Source organism: Malaclemys terrapin, chromosome 20 (genome assembly GCF_027887155.1).
Source record: "Malaclemys terrapin pileata isolate rMalTer1 chromosome 20, rMalTer1.hap1, whole genome shotgun sequence".
Lineage (NCBI taxonomy): Eukaryota > Metazoa > Chordata > Testudines > Emydidae > Malaclemys > Malaclemys terrapin.
This window is the reverse complement of record NC_071524.1, coordinates 12,521,671-12,537,005: the sequence shown is the minus strand read 5'-3', so window position 1 is coordinate 12,537,005 and position 15,335 is coordinate 12,521,671. Positions and strand designations below refer to the sequence as shown.

Genomic DNA, 15,335 nt, shown 5'->3' with positions numbered 1-15,335 from the left:
GATGCGCCTGGGCCCAGTGATTCCCACAGCTGCTCGGAGACTGGGCCAGGAAACGACTGCTCCCCGCACCTTCCCCCAGCCACGGCACCGGGACAGGAGCAGGGTGGCACCTGGTCTGGCCCAGGAGGCTGCCCCCGCCACACTTACCCACCCTCGGGTTTTCCCAAGGCAGAGGCTGTTTGGTTTGGTTAGAGACCAACTTGAATTTGTTCCCCATCCCCTGCAGTCACTTATACCAGTCTCTGATGTAGATGAGCCAAGGACAGGGCCCGACTGAATCCAGGGTGAGACCCAGCACCCACCAACGCTCTCCCGCCCCCCCCCCCCCCCCCAGTGCACACCAAAGCCATGACCTCCCCCCATCCCACCTCTCTGCCAGCAGGACGCTGCCCGGTCCACCTGGCTCCCTGCCAGCCCTGCCCCCCATCCACACAGCCCCCAGGGGCCAATTGACCAAGTCCTTGGGAGAGGGGCGCACTTCCCAGCAGGGGAGAATCCCAGCAGCAGAGCCCCATGTTCTCCCCAGCCCCTAAGTTCATCAGGTGCCAGCTGCATTCCCCGGTCTGTAGCAGCAGCAGATGGGCCGTGTGCTGGCGCATTAGACCTTCCGCTGAGGCCTCACCCTGGGGAACAGCTAAGGGAGGAGAGAGAGAAACAGTGTGAGCTTCTCCACAGCAGTGCCCTCCCAGGGACCACAGCGTCACGAGCTTCCCCACAGCGGTGGCTATTGGTCAGTCGTGGTCATAGAATCATAGAATAACAGGGTTGGAAGGGACCTCAGGAGGTCATCTAGTCCAACCCCCTGCTCAAAGCAGGACCAATCCCCAGACAGATTTTTGCCCCAGACCCCCAAATGGCCCCCTCAAGGATTGAACTCACAACCCTGGGTTTAGCAGGCCAATACTCAAACCACTGAGCTATCCCTCCCCGCAGAAGCCTGCCAGTGTTCAAGGGTCCACAGCTCCACCAGATCCAGGCTGGAACCGGGGCTCCAGGGACTGGCCGGCTCCCAGCTGTAGAACTGCTAAGTGAAACTGCCATTCTTCTCCGTTTCATGGCTGCTATTTACTGAATAGCTCCGAATTCTTGTCAGTTTCACAACTCTGTTTCAGGAGCACCACATTCTGGTCTTTCTGGAACCAATTTTTCAGGGATCTCTGGTTCGCCAGGGAATTTTGGTAAATGTATTTTCTGAATCTGAACCAAAGCAAATTAGAAAATACCGAAGCTTCAGGCGAACGGAAATCCCCGAGTCTCGGGCCAAACGCACATCAGCACAGCTAGGTCCACCTGGGGCGTAAAAAAACCACACCGGCCAGTGACCCAGTGTGTAGACAGCGTTGTCGCCAGAGGCTCGGGCAGGTTCAGGTTCTGCGGTTCGGGGAGATGGTGTTCGTAAGGCAGCAGGACTCCTGTTGTCAGCAGACGCTGCGTCTGCACTAGGGGCTCTGCTGCCACAGCACAGTTTCTCAAAGTGTGGGATGCCCCCCCCGGGGGTGTGTGAATGAATATCCAGGGGATGCGGCAGGGTCTGGGCCAGCCCCCATGGAGGGGGAGGGAGTGCTACCCAACCCCGCTCCACTCCCGGCTCTGATCCGGCCCTGCCTCCAGCCACGTCCCCAGCTCCTGGCCCCGCCCCTGGCCCTCTGCTCCCTGCCCCACGGCAGCCCCCAGCCTCGACTGCTGCTCCATTCCCTGCCAGGGGCAAGGCTGGGAATGGAGCCGCACCTGGCTGCCGGCCCCCACCATAGCCTGGCTGCAGCTCCACTCCCGCCCCCAGCCTCGGCCCCACTCCAGGCCCCAGACCCACCCCCAGCTCTGCCCGCTTAACCGGGGCCGCATCCCCCCTCCCCAAGCCCCAGCCCCAGCTCTGGGAGATTGGAGGCACGGACAGGGGTAAGGGGGGTGCGACCCTCAAAAGTTTGGGGACCGCTGGGCTATAGGCTTTGCAGTGAAGACACGGCCTAGGTCAGGTCTGCTCCCAGGTGGTTCCTCCTCCAGCCCTGGTTCGGTGCCCGGCCCCTCCCCATCCTGGTGAGCTCAGGGCAGGGCTCACCCCAAAGTAGTTCTTGGGCACGTAGCCCTCCTGGCCATAGAGCGAGGCCCACCACCAGTCCAGCTCCTCCTGGCTGTCGCGCCGCAGCACAGTGACCGGCTCCCCCTCGCGGAACGACAGCTCGTCGCTGAACTCGGCGCTGTAGTCCCACAGCGCGTACACCACCCCGTTGTTCAGCAGCCCCATGTTCTGCTCCACATCTGCAACAACAGCCCGGCCGGGCCGGGGGGGGGCGTGAGCCAGACACCACCACGGGGATGGGGGGAGGCGCACGAGCGAACCAGCTGCCACGGGCTTGGGAGGCAATAGCCAGCACCCCACGGGGAGGCCCAAGTCCCTCTGTGGAATAACCCACCCTCCTGGCCCCACCCCTCCTACCAGCCACCAGGCTCCCCATAGAAGTGTCCTGCCCCTTCCCCCCAGGGGGAGTCAAGCCCCGCCCCCCAACATCTGCCCCGACCCTACCCCTATGAAGTTGACCCCCCCAGCTCCCCGCTCCTCCCCACAGTGGCCCCACCTCACCAGCCAGGTAGTTGAAGCACTCGCTGTAGCCCTCGCGGTAGGGGTCGCACTTCTCCAAGGCCATGCTGCCGTCGCTGAAGGTGGTGGTGAAGATGGCGGCTCCATGCCGGATGAGGGCCATGCAGATGGCCGTGTCGTTGCAGGAGGCGGCGCAGTGCAGGGGAGTCCTGGGGGGCGGGAGGGACAAGCTGACAGGCACCCAGGGCAGTGGGGGGCTCTGCTGGGACTGTCAGCATCTGCCTGCGCCAGTGGGCACGACGGAGACCTGGGGCAGGCAGCACTGGGGACAGAGACGGATCAGCAGCCCAGGCAAGCTCTGCCTCCCCAGCCACGCACACAGTATCCGCCCGCCCACCTCAACCTTGCCCAGGCCCGTGGGGAGCACTGTCTGAGGTGCCGAGGGCACAAGGCTAGGCCTGGCATGCTGCGAGGGAGGGGCAGGGTGCCGGGTTGGGCAGCAGGCACTGGGTGATGGGGGGGCATGGGGGCTAGAGCAGTGCTCTGAGGTGCCAGGGCTGTGCAGCAGGAGCTCAGGAGGGCAGGGAGGGGGCTGCACATAGGGGAACGCTGGCAGGCACAGGGCTGCATAACAGGGGGCCACAGGGCTGCCTGGCAGGCGTGGGGCTAGGCACTGGGACGCAGGGTGAAAGGGCAGTACTGGCAGGTGCAGGGCCAGGCGCTGGGACGCAGGGTGCCAGGCTGCCTGGCAGGCGCGGGGACGCAGGGTGCCAGGGCAGCCCTGGCAGGCACCAGTGGGCACAAGACTGCACGGTGGGTGCTGGCAGGCACAAGAGTGCAGGGCGGGTGCCGGCAGACACGTGGGCGGGCGCTCACCATCCGTGGCTGTCCATGGAGTTGACGTTGGCGCCCACGGCGATGAGGAAGTCGACGATGTTGTGGTTGGCCCCGCAGATCGCGTTGTGCAGCGCCGTGATGCCCTCGTCGTTGGGCTGGCTCGGGTCGTTGAGCTGCGGGCCAGAGCGGGTGAACTCCAAAAACGCTGCCAACCCCCCGCCCCAGGTCTGTGCCCCCTGCTCCCCCCGCACACCGGGCCCGTCCCAGGGGCTGTGTCCATCCCGATCCATCAGAGCAGGGCAGGACACTCGCCATCTCCCCGTCCACTGCTGACAAAGGAGCCGCTTTCGTTCACCAGCCGCAGGGACTGGAGTCCGTGTGTAGCTGGCCAGGCACCAGCCGGACAAAGGGGAGCGGCGCAGCCTGGGGGTGCACCGGCCCCCAGCCATTGCCTCCTGCCCAGCCCGCACTCAGCAGGCTGGGAGCCGCCCAGGGATTCTGGGGTGGATTCCGGTGGTCCCTGGCAGGCCATGTGGCTGCAGGGGAGTTGGCAGCTCCAGTGTCCCTCCCAGAGGGGCGGGGCGGGGCAGCAGCCTCACCTCGTTCACTGCCTGCTGCACCACGTCCAGCTCGCCCGTCAGGGCCGCGTCCAGCAGCAGCACCAGGGGGTTGAGCTGCACCCGTTTCCCCAGCCGCCGCCTCGGGGACGAGAGCTTGCGCAGCACCGAGCGCTTCTCCTGCAGGCACGCAAGGGGCAAGGTCACGGTGTGGGCGGGAGGGGCCGGAGCTGTGGGGAGCTCAGTTCTGGGAGTTGCGGGGCGGGGGGGGGGGGGGGGAGGGGGGGCTGGCTGACAGCTCCATGGCTGCACCGGTGATGGGGAAGCCCAGTTCTGGGACTTGCGGGGATGGGGAGGGGGTGGGGGGCTGGCTGACAGCTCCATGGCTGCACTGGCAAGGTGGGAGTGGCCCTGTCCTGGGGCTGTGGGGAGAGGCTGGCTGACAGCTCCATGATGCACTTAAGAGATCTGGGCGTCGGGGTGCTGGGGCTTGGGGGCGTGTCTGGCTGACAGCTCCATGGCTGCGCTTCCAGGGCTGGGCGTCGGGGTGGAGGGTGAGCGGGGTCTGGCTGACAGCTCCATGGCTGCACATACAGGGCTGAGTCACGGTGCCGGGGCCAGGGTGCATGGCTACACTTACAGGGCTGGGCGCCGGGGCTGGGCGTCGGGGTGGAGGGTGAGGGGGGTCTGGCTGACAGCTCCATGGCTGCACATACAGGGCTGGGTGTCAGGGTGCCGGGGCCAGGGTGCATGGCTGCACTTACAGGGCTGGGCGTCGGGGTGCCAGGGCTGGGCGTCGGGGTGCCAGGGCTGGGCGTCGGGGTGCCAGGGCTCTCCGTAACAGCCAGCAGGGGCGACGCTGCGGGTGCTGGCGAGCTCTGGGGTGCGGGCACCGGGGCAGGGCTGCCCGGGGTTGCTGCCTTCAGCTCAGCTGTCTCCGTGATGAGCGGCAGGTCGTCTCCCGCCGACACGGCGTCGTCCTTGCGGCCCCGGTGATGGAAGAGGCGGCTGATGAGCTGCTGGTATTGCTTCTTGTGGGTGGGCGGCAGCGCAGGGCCGGGGCTCTGCTCCATGGAGCCGCGGCGCTTCAGGGGCCGGGGAATTTCCGCCAGCACCCGGGCCACCTCCTCGAACTCGGGCACCTTCTGAGCCTCGGGGGGCAGGACAGGCTGCAGGCGGGTGGGGCTCAAGGGGCGAGCCACCTCCTCCGCCTCTGCCACCTCGCTGCCCCGTAGGATGCTCTCCAGCTCGGGCTCCGTGTCGCCCCCCGCCGGGGCCCCTCGCACAGGCTCCACTGGTGCTTCGAGGGCTGAGGCCCTTCCCGTTGCTGCCAAGAGACACACCAGGTCAGCCCTCCCAAGCCCCCAACCCCAGTCAGCACCCCCAGACGTAGGGCAGCACCCCCAGACCCAGCACAGCACCCCCTAACCCAGGGCAGCACCCTGAGACCCAGACCTGTCAGCATCCCCAGATGTGGGGCAGCACCCCCAGACTCAGACCCTAACCCGGGGCAGCACCCTGAGACCCAGACCCGTCAGCACCCCCAGACGTGGGGCAGCACCCCCAGACTCAGACCCAGCACAGCACCCCCTAACCCGGGGCAGCACCCTGAGACCCAGACCCCAGTCAGCACCCTCAGACCCATGACAGCACCCCTAGACCCAGGGGAGTCAAGGCAGCACTTCCTTCCCCAGATCTGCAAGGGCAAACAGGGCAGCCCCCCCTCCCCAGCCCCAGACAGCACCCCATGACCCAGGACAACACCTCTAGACCCAGGAGAGCCAAGGCAGCACCCCCTATCCCAGATCCAGAGGGGGAACCAGGGCAGCACCCCAGATCCTCACACCAGTCAGCACCCCCAGACCCCAGGCAGCACCCCGAAGCCCAGAGCCCAGTCAGCACCCGCTTCCCTACACAGCACCCCCAGACCCAAGGGGGGATCCCCAAAACCTGCTCAGTTCCACCCTTATCCCTACCAGCCCCCCTGGCCCTTGCACATATCCAGCCCCCCCTCAGGGCGCCCCATTGCTGAGTGCAGAGCAATTCCCCGTTTCCCCCCACACGCTGCCCCATGGTGCTAGGGGTCTGACCTCACCCCGACCCTGGGGGGGACCAGGAGACCATCAGGCCCTGCAGCATCTGCCCCGGGTCTCTCACCTTCAGCCCCCGACGGGACCGGTCGCAGCGGAGCCTGGGCCGGAGGAGATGGCTGCTGGAGCTGGGGCTGCTTCTGTGGGGAGCGGAGGAAGATGGGGGAGCCTGGGGCCCCCTGGGGCTGGCCCTTGGCACTGGAGGCTCCGGACGCCCAGAAGGCGTTTTGCAGCTTGAAGATCATGGAGAGGGGCAGGGGCTTGTGGCGCTTCGCCCGCATGCCCTGCGGGCTGGGAGGCGGCATGGCGATGCGCGAGACGGGCTGCTGGGAGAACTGCCAGTTGCGGGGCAGGGTGCCCGTCTGGCTGGTGGGCAGCAGCCTGCGGAAGGAGCTGTCTGGTCTGCGCTCGCCGGGCAGCAGGGACACTTTGTAGTTGCGTGGCAGCGTGGCGCTGTGGATGGCGTAAGGCTGGGGGCACTCGTCCTGGAGGGGGGAGAGGGCGCTGTGAGCCGGCCAGGATCGGACGCAGTGCTGGGAACACCCCCCGGCCCCCACCCAGCAGCACAGGGGGACACCCAGCCACAAGTCATTGCAGCTTCCACACCTAGTCAGCACAGCCCTGGCTCCAGGGTCCCGCCAGCAGCGGGGCAGGGCCCATGCAGGGCTGCCACCAGATTGCAGCGCCTGCCCAGTGCTGGGTTCCCAGCGCAGGGGCAAACTCACGGGCCCAGCTGGCCCCAAGCCCCTCCCCTGTCACCCCAGATCAGGCCCAGCTAGTCCCATCCCTGCGCCAGTGGCCCCAGATCAGACCCATGGGCCCAGCCAGCCCGGTAACTGGCCTCTGGCAGGGGTCAGCTTGGCCTGATGCAGATGAATTCTCTTCACCCCGCACAGCACACAGGGACTGGTGCTGTGACTCCGTCCTCCCCATGCGGTACCACGCTATGGGCCAGCCCTGCCGGCTGGTAGCCCCGGCCAGCACTTACCTTGCCTTGCCCTGCGGCCCCATCCAGGCTCGATTCCCTCCAAGGAGCCAGCTGCAGCCCCGCAGGTGCCTGCCTGAGCCCTGCGTGCACGTCTCCTCCTGCGGGAAGGCAGCTGGTGAGGTCGGAGGCTCCCATGTTGTCTCAGGGACCAAGCCACACCGTACTTTCCTGTCCTACTAGGATGGGGGTCTTGGGGGGCTCTGTGTGGAAATGGAGCTGGCACCCATCATGGGACAATGCTAAGAGGGACCCCCGGCGCTGCCAGCTCCCCCGCAGCCACACGGCCTGTCAGGGACCCCCGGCGCTGCCAGCTCCCCTATGGCCTGCAGGGACCCCCGGCACTGCCAGCTCCCCCGCAACCACACGGCCTGCCAGGGACCCCCCGCGCTGCCAGCTCCCCCGCAGCCACGTGGCCTGCCAGGGACCCCCGGCGCTGCCAGCTCCCCCGCAGCCACGCGGCTTGCCAGGGACCCCCGGTGCTGCCAGCTCCCATGTGGCCTGCCAGGGACCCCCGGCGCTGCCAGCTCCCCCGCAGCCACGCGGCCTGCCAGGGACCCCCGGCGCTGCCAGCTCCCCCGCAGCCACGCAGCCTGCCAGGGACCCCCGGCGCTGCCAGCTCCCCCGCGGCCACGCGGTCTGCCAGAGACCCCCGGCTGCCAGCTCCCCCACAGCCACGCGGTCTGCCAGGGAACCCCGGCTGCCAGCTCCCCCGCAGCCACGCGGCCTGCCAGGGACCCCCGGCTGCCAGCTCCTCCACAGCTGGGAGCTTCCCAGAGACCAGGAGTGGGAGAGAGAAGTCTGTCCATCCCCCCAGGCCCTCCCCACGGACCCCGGGCGCTCACTCTCGTAGCCGGCCGAGTGGGACGATTTCTTCTCGTACGCCACGTCCAGGTCCGACTCGTTCCAGCTCCTCTGGGGCCTTCGCCGGATCACCAGGTCGTCTGGGGAGAGAGACTCTGAATGGTCTCACCGGCGCCAGTCCCTGGGTCCTTAGCCCTACTCTGCCCCCAGCAGGGGCCATTCCAGCCCCAGGATGGGGGATGGGCAGGGGAGACCTCACCAGTGTGACCCAGAGACCTCCACGTCCCCCAGGGAGGTAACTGCCTGTCTGAGCCCCAGCTCCTCCCTGCTCTGAGCCAGGGGTCCATGCCCCACCCCACTTTTTACTGGCTGTAAGGGTGAGCAGTGGGGTGGGGATGAGCGAGCAGGGGGCAGGGTCTGGGGGGGTGGTTAGAGGTGGTGCGGGAGCAGGGCTTCGGGGGCGGGGACAGCAAGGGAGCAGGGCCTCAGGGACATGGGTCGGTGCAAGGGCGGGGCCTCAGGGACACGGGTCGGTGCAAGGGCGGGGCCTTAGGGGAAGGGGCAGGGCCACAGTTCAGGCACCCACGTTGGGTGACCAGATGTCCCGATTTTATATGGACAGTCCCGATATTTGGAAATTTTTTTTTTTTATATGGGCTCTTATTACTCCTCACCCCCGTCCCAATTTTTAACACTTGCCGTCTGGTCACCCTACACCCATGCCCCCCCACCCCCCCACACACACACTTCAAGCCCCCCTCTAGTGCCCCCTAGAGGAACAGGACCAGCGGTGCACTCTGCTAGGCCCTCCCCTTCCCCCCCAAAGCCACATGGGGAGGGGGCCTGTGCGTCAGGCTGGGGCTGGCTTACCTTGGGCCCGGAAGGGGGCGAAGGAGCTGGGCCCAGTGGGGAACAGGCTGTGGCTCTCGTAGGGCGGCGGGTGGGGTGGCCGGGGAGACAGCGCGCGGTCCGGGAAGAATATCTGTGGCGCCGAGGCCTCAGAGGGGGTCGGCACCAACCTGGGGGAGCCCACGCGGCCCACCGGCCTGGAGAAGGCCAGGCGCTCCGCGGCACCAGCCTGCCACAGGGAACGCGGGGAGGGCGCGCGTCCCTTGGGGCTGGGCAGGGGCAGCGAGTCGTAAGAGACGGGCAGCACCTTGGGCCGGGGCGACTGGGCCCGCTCCAGGGGCTCGCCCTGCAGGTAGAAGGGGGACTGGGGAGAGGCGGGGTGGGCCTTGGCAGGTGGGCTGTAGACGGCGGTGGGTGAGAAGGTCTCAGCGTGGTAGGAGATGTAGCTGTCGGTGCTCTCCAGAGACAAGTTCTTCCTGGCGTACTGAAGCTGTGGGGACGTGGCCAAGCGAAGCGGCTCTGGGGCGTGCGAGGGGCTGGCGCCGTATCTGTCCACCTGAGAGCGGCAGGGATAGGGTTACCATTCGTCCGGATTCCCCCGGACATGTCGGCTTTTTTAAGTTAAAAATAGCATCCGGGGGGAATTTGTCAATGTCCGGACTTCCCCCCATACAGAGCGTGCGCGGCTTACAGGGCAGCCGGCCGGATCGTGCCACTCGCACGGGCTCCGGCAGCCAGAGCCCTTCCTCCACTTCCCCCCTCCTCTCCCCTGAAACTTGAGACCACTCCCCTCCTCTCTCTCCCTCCCCCTCCCTCCCTGCATTCGCAGATGGGCGGCCGGCCGTTCGGTCTGGAGCTCCGACCCTGCTCCCCTCCCCCGCTGCCGAGCACGCTGCTCTGCAGCACAGTAAGGGGGCCGGGGGTCAGAGAAGCGGCAGGGAGGTTCGGGGGGGGGGTAGTCAAGAGACAGGGAGCAGGGGGAGGGTTGGATGGGTCAGGAGTTCTGGGGGGGCTGTCTGGGGGTTGGGGGTGTAAGGTTTTGGGCAGAGTACAGGTGGGGGGTCTCAGGAGGGGGCAGTTAGGGGACAAGGAACAGGGAGGCTTAGGTAGGGGGTGGGGTTCTGGAGGGCAGTTAGGAGCAGGGGTCCCAGGAGGGGGCAGTCAGGGGACAAGGGGGGGGGTGTTTGGGAGTTCTGGGGGGGGCTGTCAGGGGGCAGGGGTGGGGAGAGGGATCGGAGCAGTCAGGGGACAGGGAGCAGAGGGGTTTAGATGGGTCAGGAGTTCTGGGGGGGGGGGCTGTCAGGTGGTGGGGGTGTGGATAAGGGTTGGGGCAGTCAGGGGACAGGTAGGGGGTAGGGTCCTAGGGGGCCAGTTAGGATGTGGGGAAGGTCTCAGGAGGGGGCAGTCAGGGGACAGGTAGGGGGTAGGGTCCTAGGGGGCCAGTTAGGATGTGGGGAAGGTCTCAGGAGGGGGCAGTCAGGGGACAGGTAGGGGGTAGGGTCCTAGGGGGCCAGTTAGGATGTGGGGAAGGTCTCAGGAGGGGGCAGTCAGGGGACAAGAGGCAGGGAGGCTTAGGGAGGGGGTGGAGTCCTGGGGGGCAGTCAGGGGACAAGGAGTAGGGGGGAGGGATGGGGGTTCTGAGGGGGGCAGGAAGTGGGAGGGAGTGGAAGGGGCAGGGGCGGGGCTAGGACAGGACAGGGGCGGGGCTAGGGCGGGGCTCCTCCCCTCCTCTTCTTTGATTGTTGAAATATGGTAACCCTAGGCAGGGAGAGCAGATGGGCTCAGCACGGGCCAGAGAAGGCCCCTGCCCCATCCAGGGAAAATGAGACTCTTATGGCACCACTGCACCGGGGGGAGCATAGCACTAGGGGGCGCTGTGCTGTAGGGAGCAGGGCAAGGACTCACTGGGGGCTCTGTCCCTTTGGGGTGAGTGCTGACCCCACTGGCCCAGCATAGCACTAGGGGGCGCTGTGCCATCTTGGGGATGAGAGACCTGAACTCCCGCCCACTTGCTTCCTTCACGAGCCCGCTCACAACACTCCCCTTTGCCAGGGTGTTAGCCCTGGGGTCCTGGTCAAATCCCATCCTCCTCCTTGAAACATCCCACCCCAGAGATGGCTGCATCTCAGTGGTGGGGCAGTGCTCCCCGTGACAAGCCGTCTCCCTTCCCTGCCGTACCTTGGGTTGCCCAGCAGTCTGCCCTGGGCTGTCCGTCCACAGGGTTTCCAGCTGTCTGGACAGCTCATCCACCTTGGCTACGGCCGTGTCCAGTTCCACCTGCTTCAGGTCAATGTGCTTCATAGCTAGGGCTGGGGGAGACTCACCGTGAGGCCCTGTGCCAGGGCAGGCTCTGCACCCGGCTGAGCCTGGCTATGCAGCCACGGCCCTGCGGGGGCCCTTGTCCCTCTCTGAGTGTATTCGGGCAGGCTGTCGATTTCAACAGAGGCCCTTAGACTCAGTGAGCGACGGGGTCCCAGGTTCATCCCATCCCCAGCTCATCTCCAGGCCTCTCCCAAGGAGTCGGTGGGTAGCAGAGAGCTCGGGCCTGTTGGTGGGACGCCTGGGCTGCCGGATCAGCAACCGCAGCCCAAGAGCTCTGGGAGGCTGTGACCAACTAGCTGAAAATCCACTAGCTACCGCACACCCCCCAGAACCCCAACTTACTGCACCCCGAACCCCTGGCCACCACACACACCTTCTGCACCCTCAGAACCCAAACCTACTGCACCACAAACCCCTGGCCACCACACACACCCTCTGCACCCCCCAGAACCCCAACCTACCGCATCCCCAACCCCCACCCCCAGGCCATCTCACACACCTGTCAGCCACCACACACCCTCTGCACCCCCCAAAACCCCAACCTACTGCACCCCAAACCCCTGGCCACCACACACCCTCTGCACCCCCAGAACCCCAACCTACCGCATCCCCAACCCCCACCCCCAGGCCATCTCACACACCTGCCAGCCACCACACACCCTCTGCACCCCCCAGAACCCCAACCTACTGTACCCCGAGCCCCTGGCCACCTCACAACCCTGCCAGCTACCACACACCACCACCAAATCTCCAACCACCCCATATCCCCCACCCTCCTGGCCACCCCACATGCCACCATGCACCCTCTGCTCCCCTCGGAACCCCAACTCCCTGGCACCCCAAATCCATGAAAGCCACCATGCACCTTCCAACCCCCGGCACTGCCCCCAAGCCCCCAGTCACCACACACCCACCAGCGCCCGCTCCTGGCCACCCCCCCAAACACCTCCCCCCAGTCACCACACAGCCCCCATCTCCCCCCCTCCCCGACCACTGCGCACAAAGCACAGGGCCTCCCCCGCCTCTGCCCCCCATCTCTTTGCCCTTACACTGGAAGCTGAGGTCCAGCAGGTCCGGGGCACCATGCATCTTCTCACTGGCCATGGTGCAGGGGGCTCCGAGGCCACTGGCCACCAGCTACAGTGTGGCAGGGATCTGGGGACGAGAAGCACTGCCATTGGGACCCAGAGCCACCTTCTCAGCCAGGGCCTCCCCCTTGCCCTGCCCAAGTGCCAATGGGCTGAGTAGGCACCCGGTGCTCAGTATCGCTCCCCTGCCTTATGAAGCAGCCCTGGGAGCCAGGGGCGTGGCTGGCTCCTGCCCGGCCCTGGGAATGCAGGCGGAGTGGCTGACTCAGGGTTCTTGGGCAATGGAAACAGCAGCAGAGACACCTGACCAGGCCACACGCGCCGCCCGTCCCAGCCCTCGCGAGCCAGATTGCCACAGCTGGCATCCAGCACCAAATGGGACAGGCCTGAGGACACCCGGGCACCGGGACCCAGCACTGCCACCGATGCCGGGGCTAGGGACACAGCGAGCACCCAGCCCACCTGGCACCACCCCCACCAGGTCGGTGATACTCCAGCCCCTGGCACTTCTGCTCCACTCTGAGTGGCTGCTGCCCCCATCCCCCCAGCAGCCCCGCCGGGACCTGCCCTCCCCGCTCTCATCACCCAGAACCCCCCAGGGACCTGCCCATTCCATTCCCCTAGGGGACCCAGCCCCCACCCTGTTACCCAGAATCCCTTGGGGACTGGGCTTGCCCCCCACCCTGTTACCCAGAATCCCTACGGACCCTGCAGCCCATTCCTGGCCACATGCTGTAACTGGCTTAAATCACTTTCAATAATAATAATCAAAACAATTAATCCATTGTGAGGCTCTGCACCGGGCATCCTACCCGAGAGCAATCCCCGCCAGAGCTACCTGCCGTGGGCACCTCTGCCCCGAGCGAGGCACCCCCCGGACACGTCACGCCTGCACCAGCGTGTGGCACCAAAATGGAAGTTATCGTGGGGAGAGGCTCCAGTGTACTCAGGGTGAGCCAGGCCAAAGCCCAGCTCGCCGTGCCTGAACCAGTCCTCACACCGGGCTAAAGGCCACCACGGCCTGGCCTGGCACGGCACAGTACACCCTCCCCCTAGTACCAGCAGTGCCACAGCTCCACAGGAGGGGCTGGCCTCAGCACCCCGAGACCACCACGACGCAGAGCAGAGCCCCCAGAAGCGTCTCCTGAGAGCAAGGAACAAGTGGCATTAGGATACACGTGGGCCCCCGGAGACACAGGCAGGGGGGCATAGACGACTGCATGGACAGGTACAGACAGACCCACGGTGACATGGACACACGTACGCTAATCCCACGGGACTCTTACATCCAGCCATGGGTCCAGAAAGACTGAGGTGGCCCAACCCAGAGCTGAGCCTTGTGCCTCTCTCTGGGCCCAGCCAGAACCTGGCCTGTCCTCCTCAGCCACGGGGACCCAGAGCCTGGCTGCGCCTGGGGGCTGGTTCACGTTGGGCCCCTTGCTGGAAGCATTTTGAGCTGCAGCCTCAGACGCACTGAACCAAGGCTCTGCACTGTCTCCAGTTACCAGCCACAGGCAGAAGCCGCGCCTGGGGCAAGTCAAGGGGGCACGGGAGGGCACCAGCAAATGAGCTGGGGGACGCAGCGAGGGGTTCAGAGCTGTGGGGCAGGGGATCATGCCCCTGCAGCCCCCACCCAAATTTCAGGCCAACTGGGACGCTGCATGTGAGCTCCTCCTGGAGCCAGGCAGGGCAGGTGGGCGGAGACTGCTGGTGCCCACAGCGCAGGAAACACCATCTCCCGGGCACGACAGACCCCTGCCAGGCCAGGAAGGTGCCTGGGGACAATCACTGCAGGGGAAAGGGCAGGGAGGTGGTGGCTCCTGGGGCCCAAGGCCCCCGACTGCAGCAGGGCGAGGAGGCTGGCTAGGGGGCCACGTTGTGAGCATGGAGCACAGTGCTCCCCGCTCCCCGGTACCACATCCTGAGCCACGGAGAGCTCACGGGGGGTGGGGGGGCAGGGCTAAGGCATCGAGAGAGTGAGGCGCAATTGGGGCAGGGATTAAACCTACCAGTGCAACAGGGGAGCTGGCCCCAGGGAGTGCGTGGAGCCCACGGGGGGGCAGGACTGGGAGGGACAGGCTGGCGGGTCAGGGGATCGAATTCAGTTCTCAGCTGTGGACGCCCTTCATCGCCAGCCCTACCCCGAGCCGCAGCTACCCCTGAGCTGCAGCCGATCGCAGGGCCTACCTAGGCTGGCACCGAGGGCCAGGGAAGGAAGAGCAGGGAGGCCACAGGGGGAGGACGTGGCCAGCTACGGCTGCGGTGGAATGCACAGGCCCTGGGAGGAACCAGTAGGCCATGGAGGAAAGGAATTGGAGGGGCTTTGCCATGGGGTCTGGGAAGGGGCAGAGTGAGCTAGGGTGGGATCACTATGAGACCCCTGCTCCCAGGGGAAAGGAGGGGCCTGGGGCAGAGGTGCCAACTCCATGGGTGCTCAGCACCCACCGGCGGCCCCACTGATCAGCTCCTACCCACCAGTGATCAGCTTTTCAGTGGGGGGCTGGAGGCAATGGGAGGGAGGGGGCAGCGCGAGGGTGGGAAGTGGCAGGGCCTTGGGAGAAGGGTGCAGTGAGGGCAGGGCCTGGGGTGGAGCCGGGGTCGAGTCCCCCCTGGGAAATTAGAAAGTCGGCACCTCTGGCCTGGGGCACAGAGCCAGCCCTGCAAAGCTGCAGGCCTAGCCTGGGGGGCTTGCCCAGGCCGGGGAGCGAGGGGTGCCAGCATACACGCCAGCTAGCCCAGTTTCAGCACCAGAGCCGACCAGCTTGTGTCTTCCCGCCACAAGGGTGGGGGCGGGCTCAGCTCTCACTGTAAAACCCTCCTGGAGACAAGGCTCGGGAGGGTTCACCCAAGGTAGCCAAGTGTCACGGAGTATTGGGGGACTCAGGGCCCTGCACCCCCGGCTTCCTGCGATTCACCATGACTCTCAGCCAGCCAGTAAAGCAGAAGGTTTATTTGGATGACAGGAATACAGTCCAAGACAGGTCTTGCAGGCATAGACAACAGGGACCCCCTCAGTTAGGTCCATCTTGGGGTCCCCGGGCATCCCAGCCCAGCCCCCCTTGGGAGGTCAGAGCCATCTCTGCCCCCCAGCCCTCTCTCCCTGCCTGCTTCCAGCACTCTGCCTTCAGCGACCCCTCCCACAGCCTTTGTTCAGTTTCCCGGGCTAAGGAGTCGCCTCCCCTTCAACCCCTTCCTGGGTTCTCATGTTACACACTCAGGTATGCGCCCTCGGGCAGATCCCATCCTGCAATGCAGACCATCCTAGTC

The 15,335-nt window shown here is 66.1% G+C and overlaps 1 protein-coding gene across 1 annotated transcript in view; it reads right to left on the bottom strand.

The window, feature by feature from the left end:
• Positions 1–353: 353 nt before the first annotated feature.
• The window catches only part of PPP1R13L (protein phosphatase 1 regulatory subunit 13 like), a 32,441-nt gene continuing 17,459 nt past the window's right edge, over positions 354–15,335 (bottom strand). Inside the window, exons 2-13 of the mRNA XM_054010084.1 lie at positions 12,030–12,135; positions 10,837–10,967; positions 8,680–9,214; positions 7,851–7,949; positions 7,009–7,106; positions 6,088–6,505; positions 4,695–5,257; positions 3,973–4,110; positions 3,413–3,546; positions 2,579–2,745; positions 2,057–2,256; positions 354–634 (exon numbers count right to left, since the gene is read on the bottom strand). Coding sequence (XP_053866059.1) covers positions 599–634; positions 2,057–2,256; positions 2,579–2,745; positions 3,413–3,546; positions 3,973–4,110; positions 4,695–5,257; positions 6,088–6,505; positions 7,009–7,106; positions 7,851–7,949; positions 8,680–9,214; positions 10,837–10,967; positions 12,030–12,084 — 2,574 coding nt within the window. The 5' untranslated portion in view covers positions 12,085–12,135 and the 3' untranslated portion in view covers positions 354–598. The remainder of the gene's footprint in view (positions 635–2,056; positions 2,257–2,578; positions 2,746–3,412; positions 3,547–3,972; positions 4,111–4,694; positions 5,258–6,087; positions 6,506–7,008; positions 7,107–7,850; positions 7,950–8,679; positions 9,215–10,836; positions 10,968–12,029; positions 12,136–15,335) is intronic.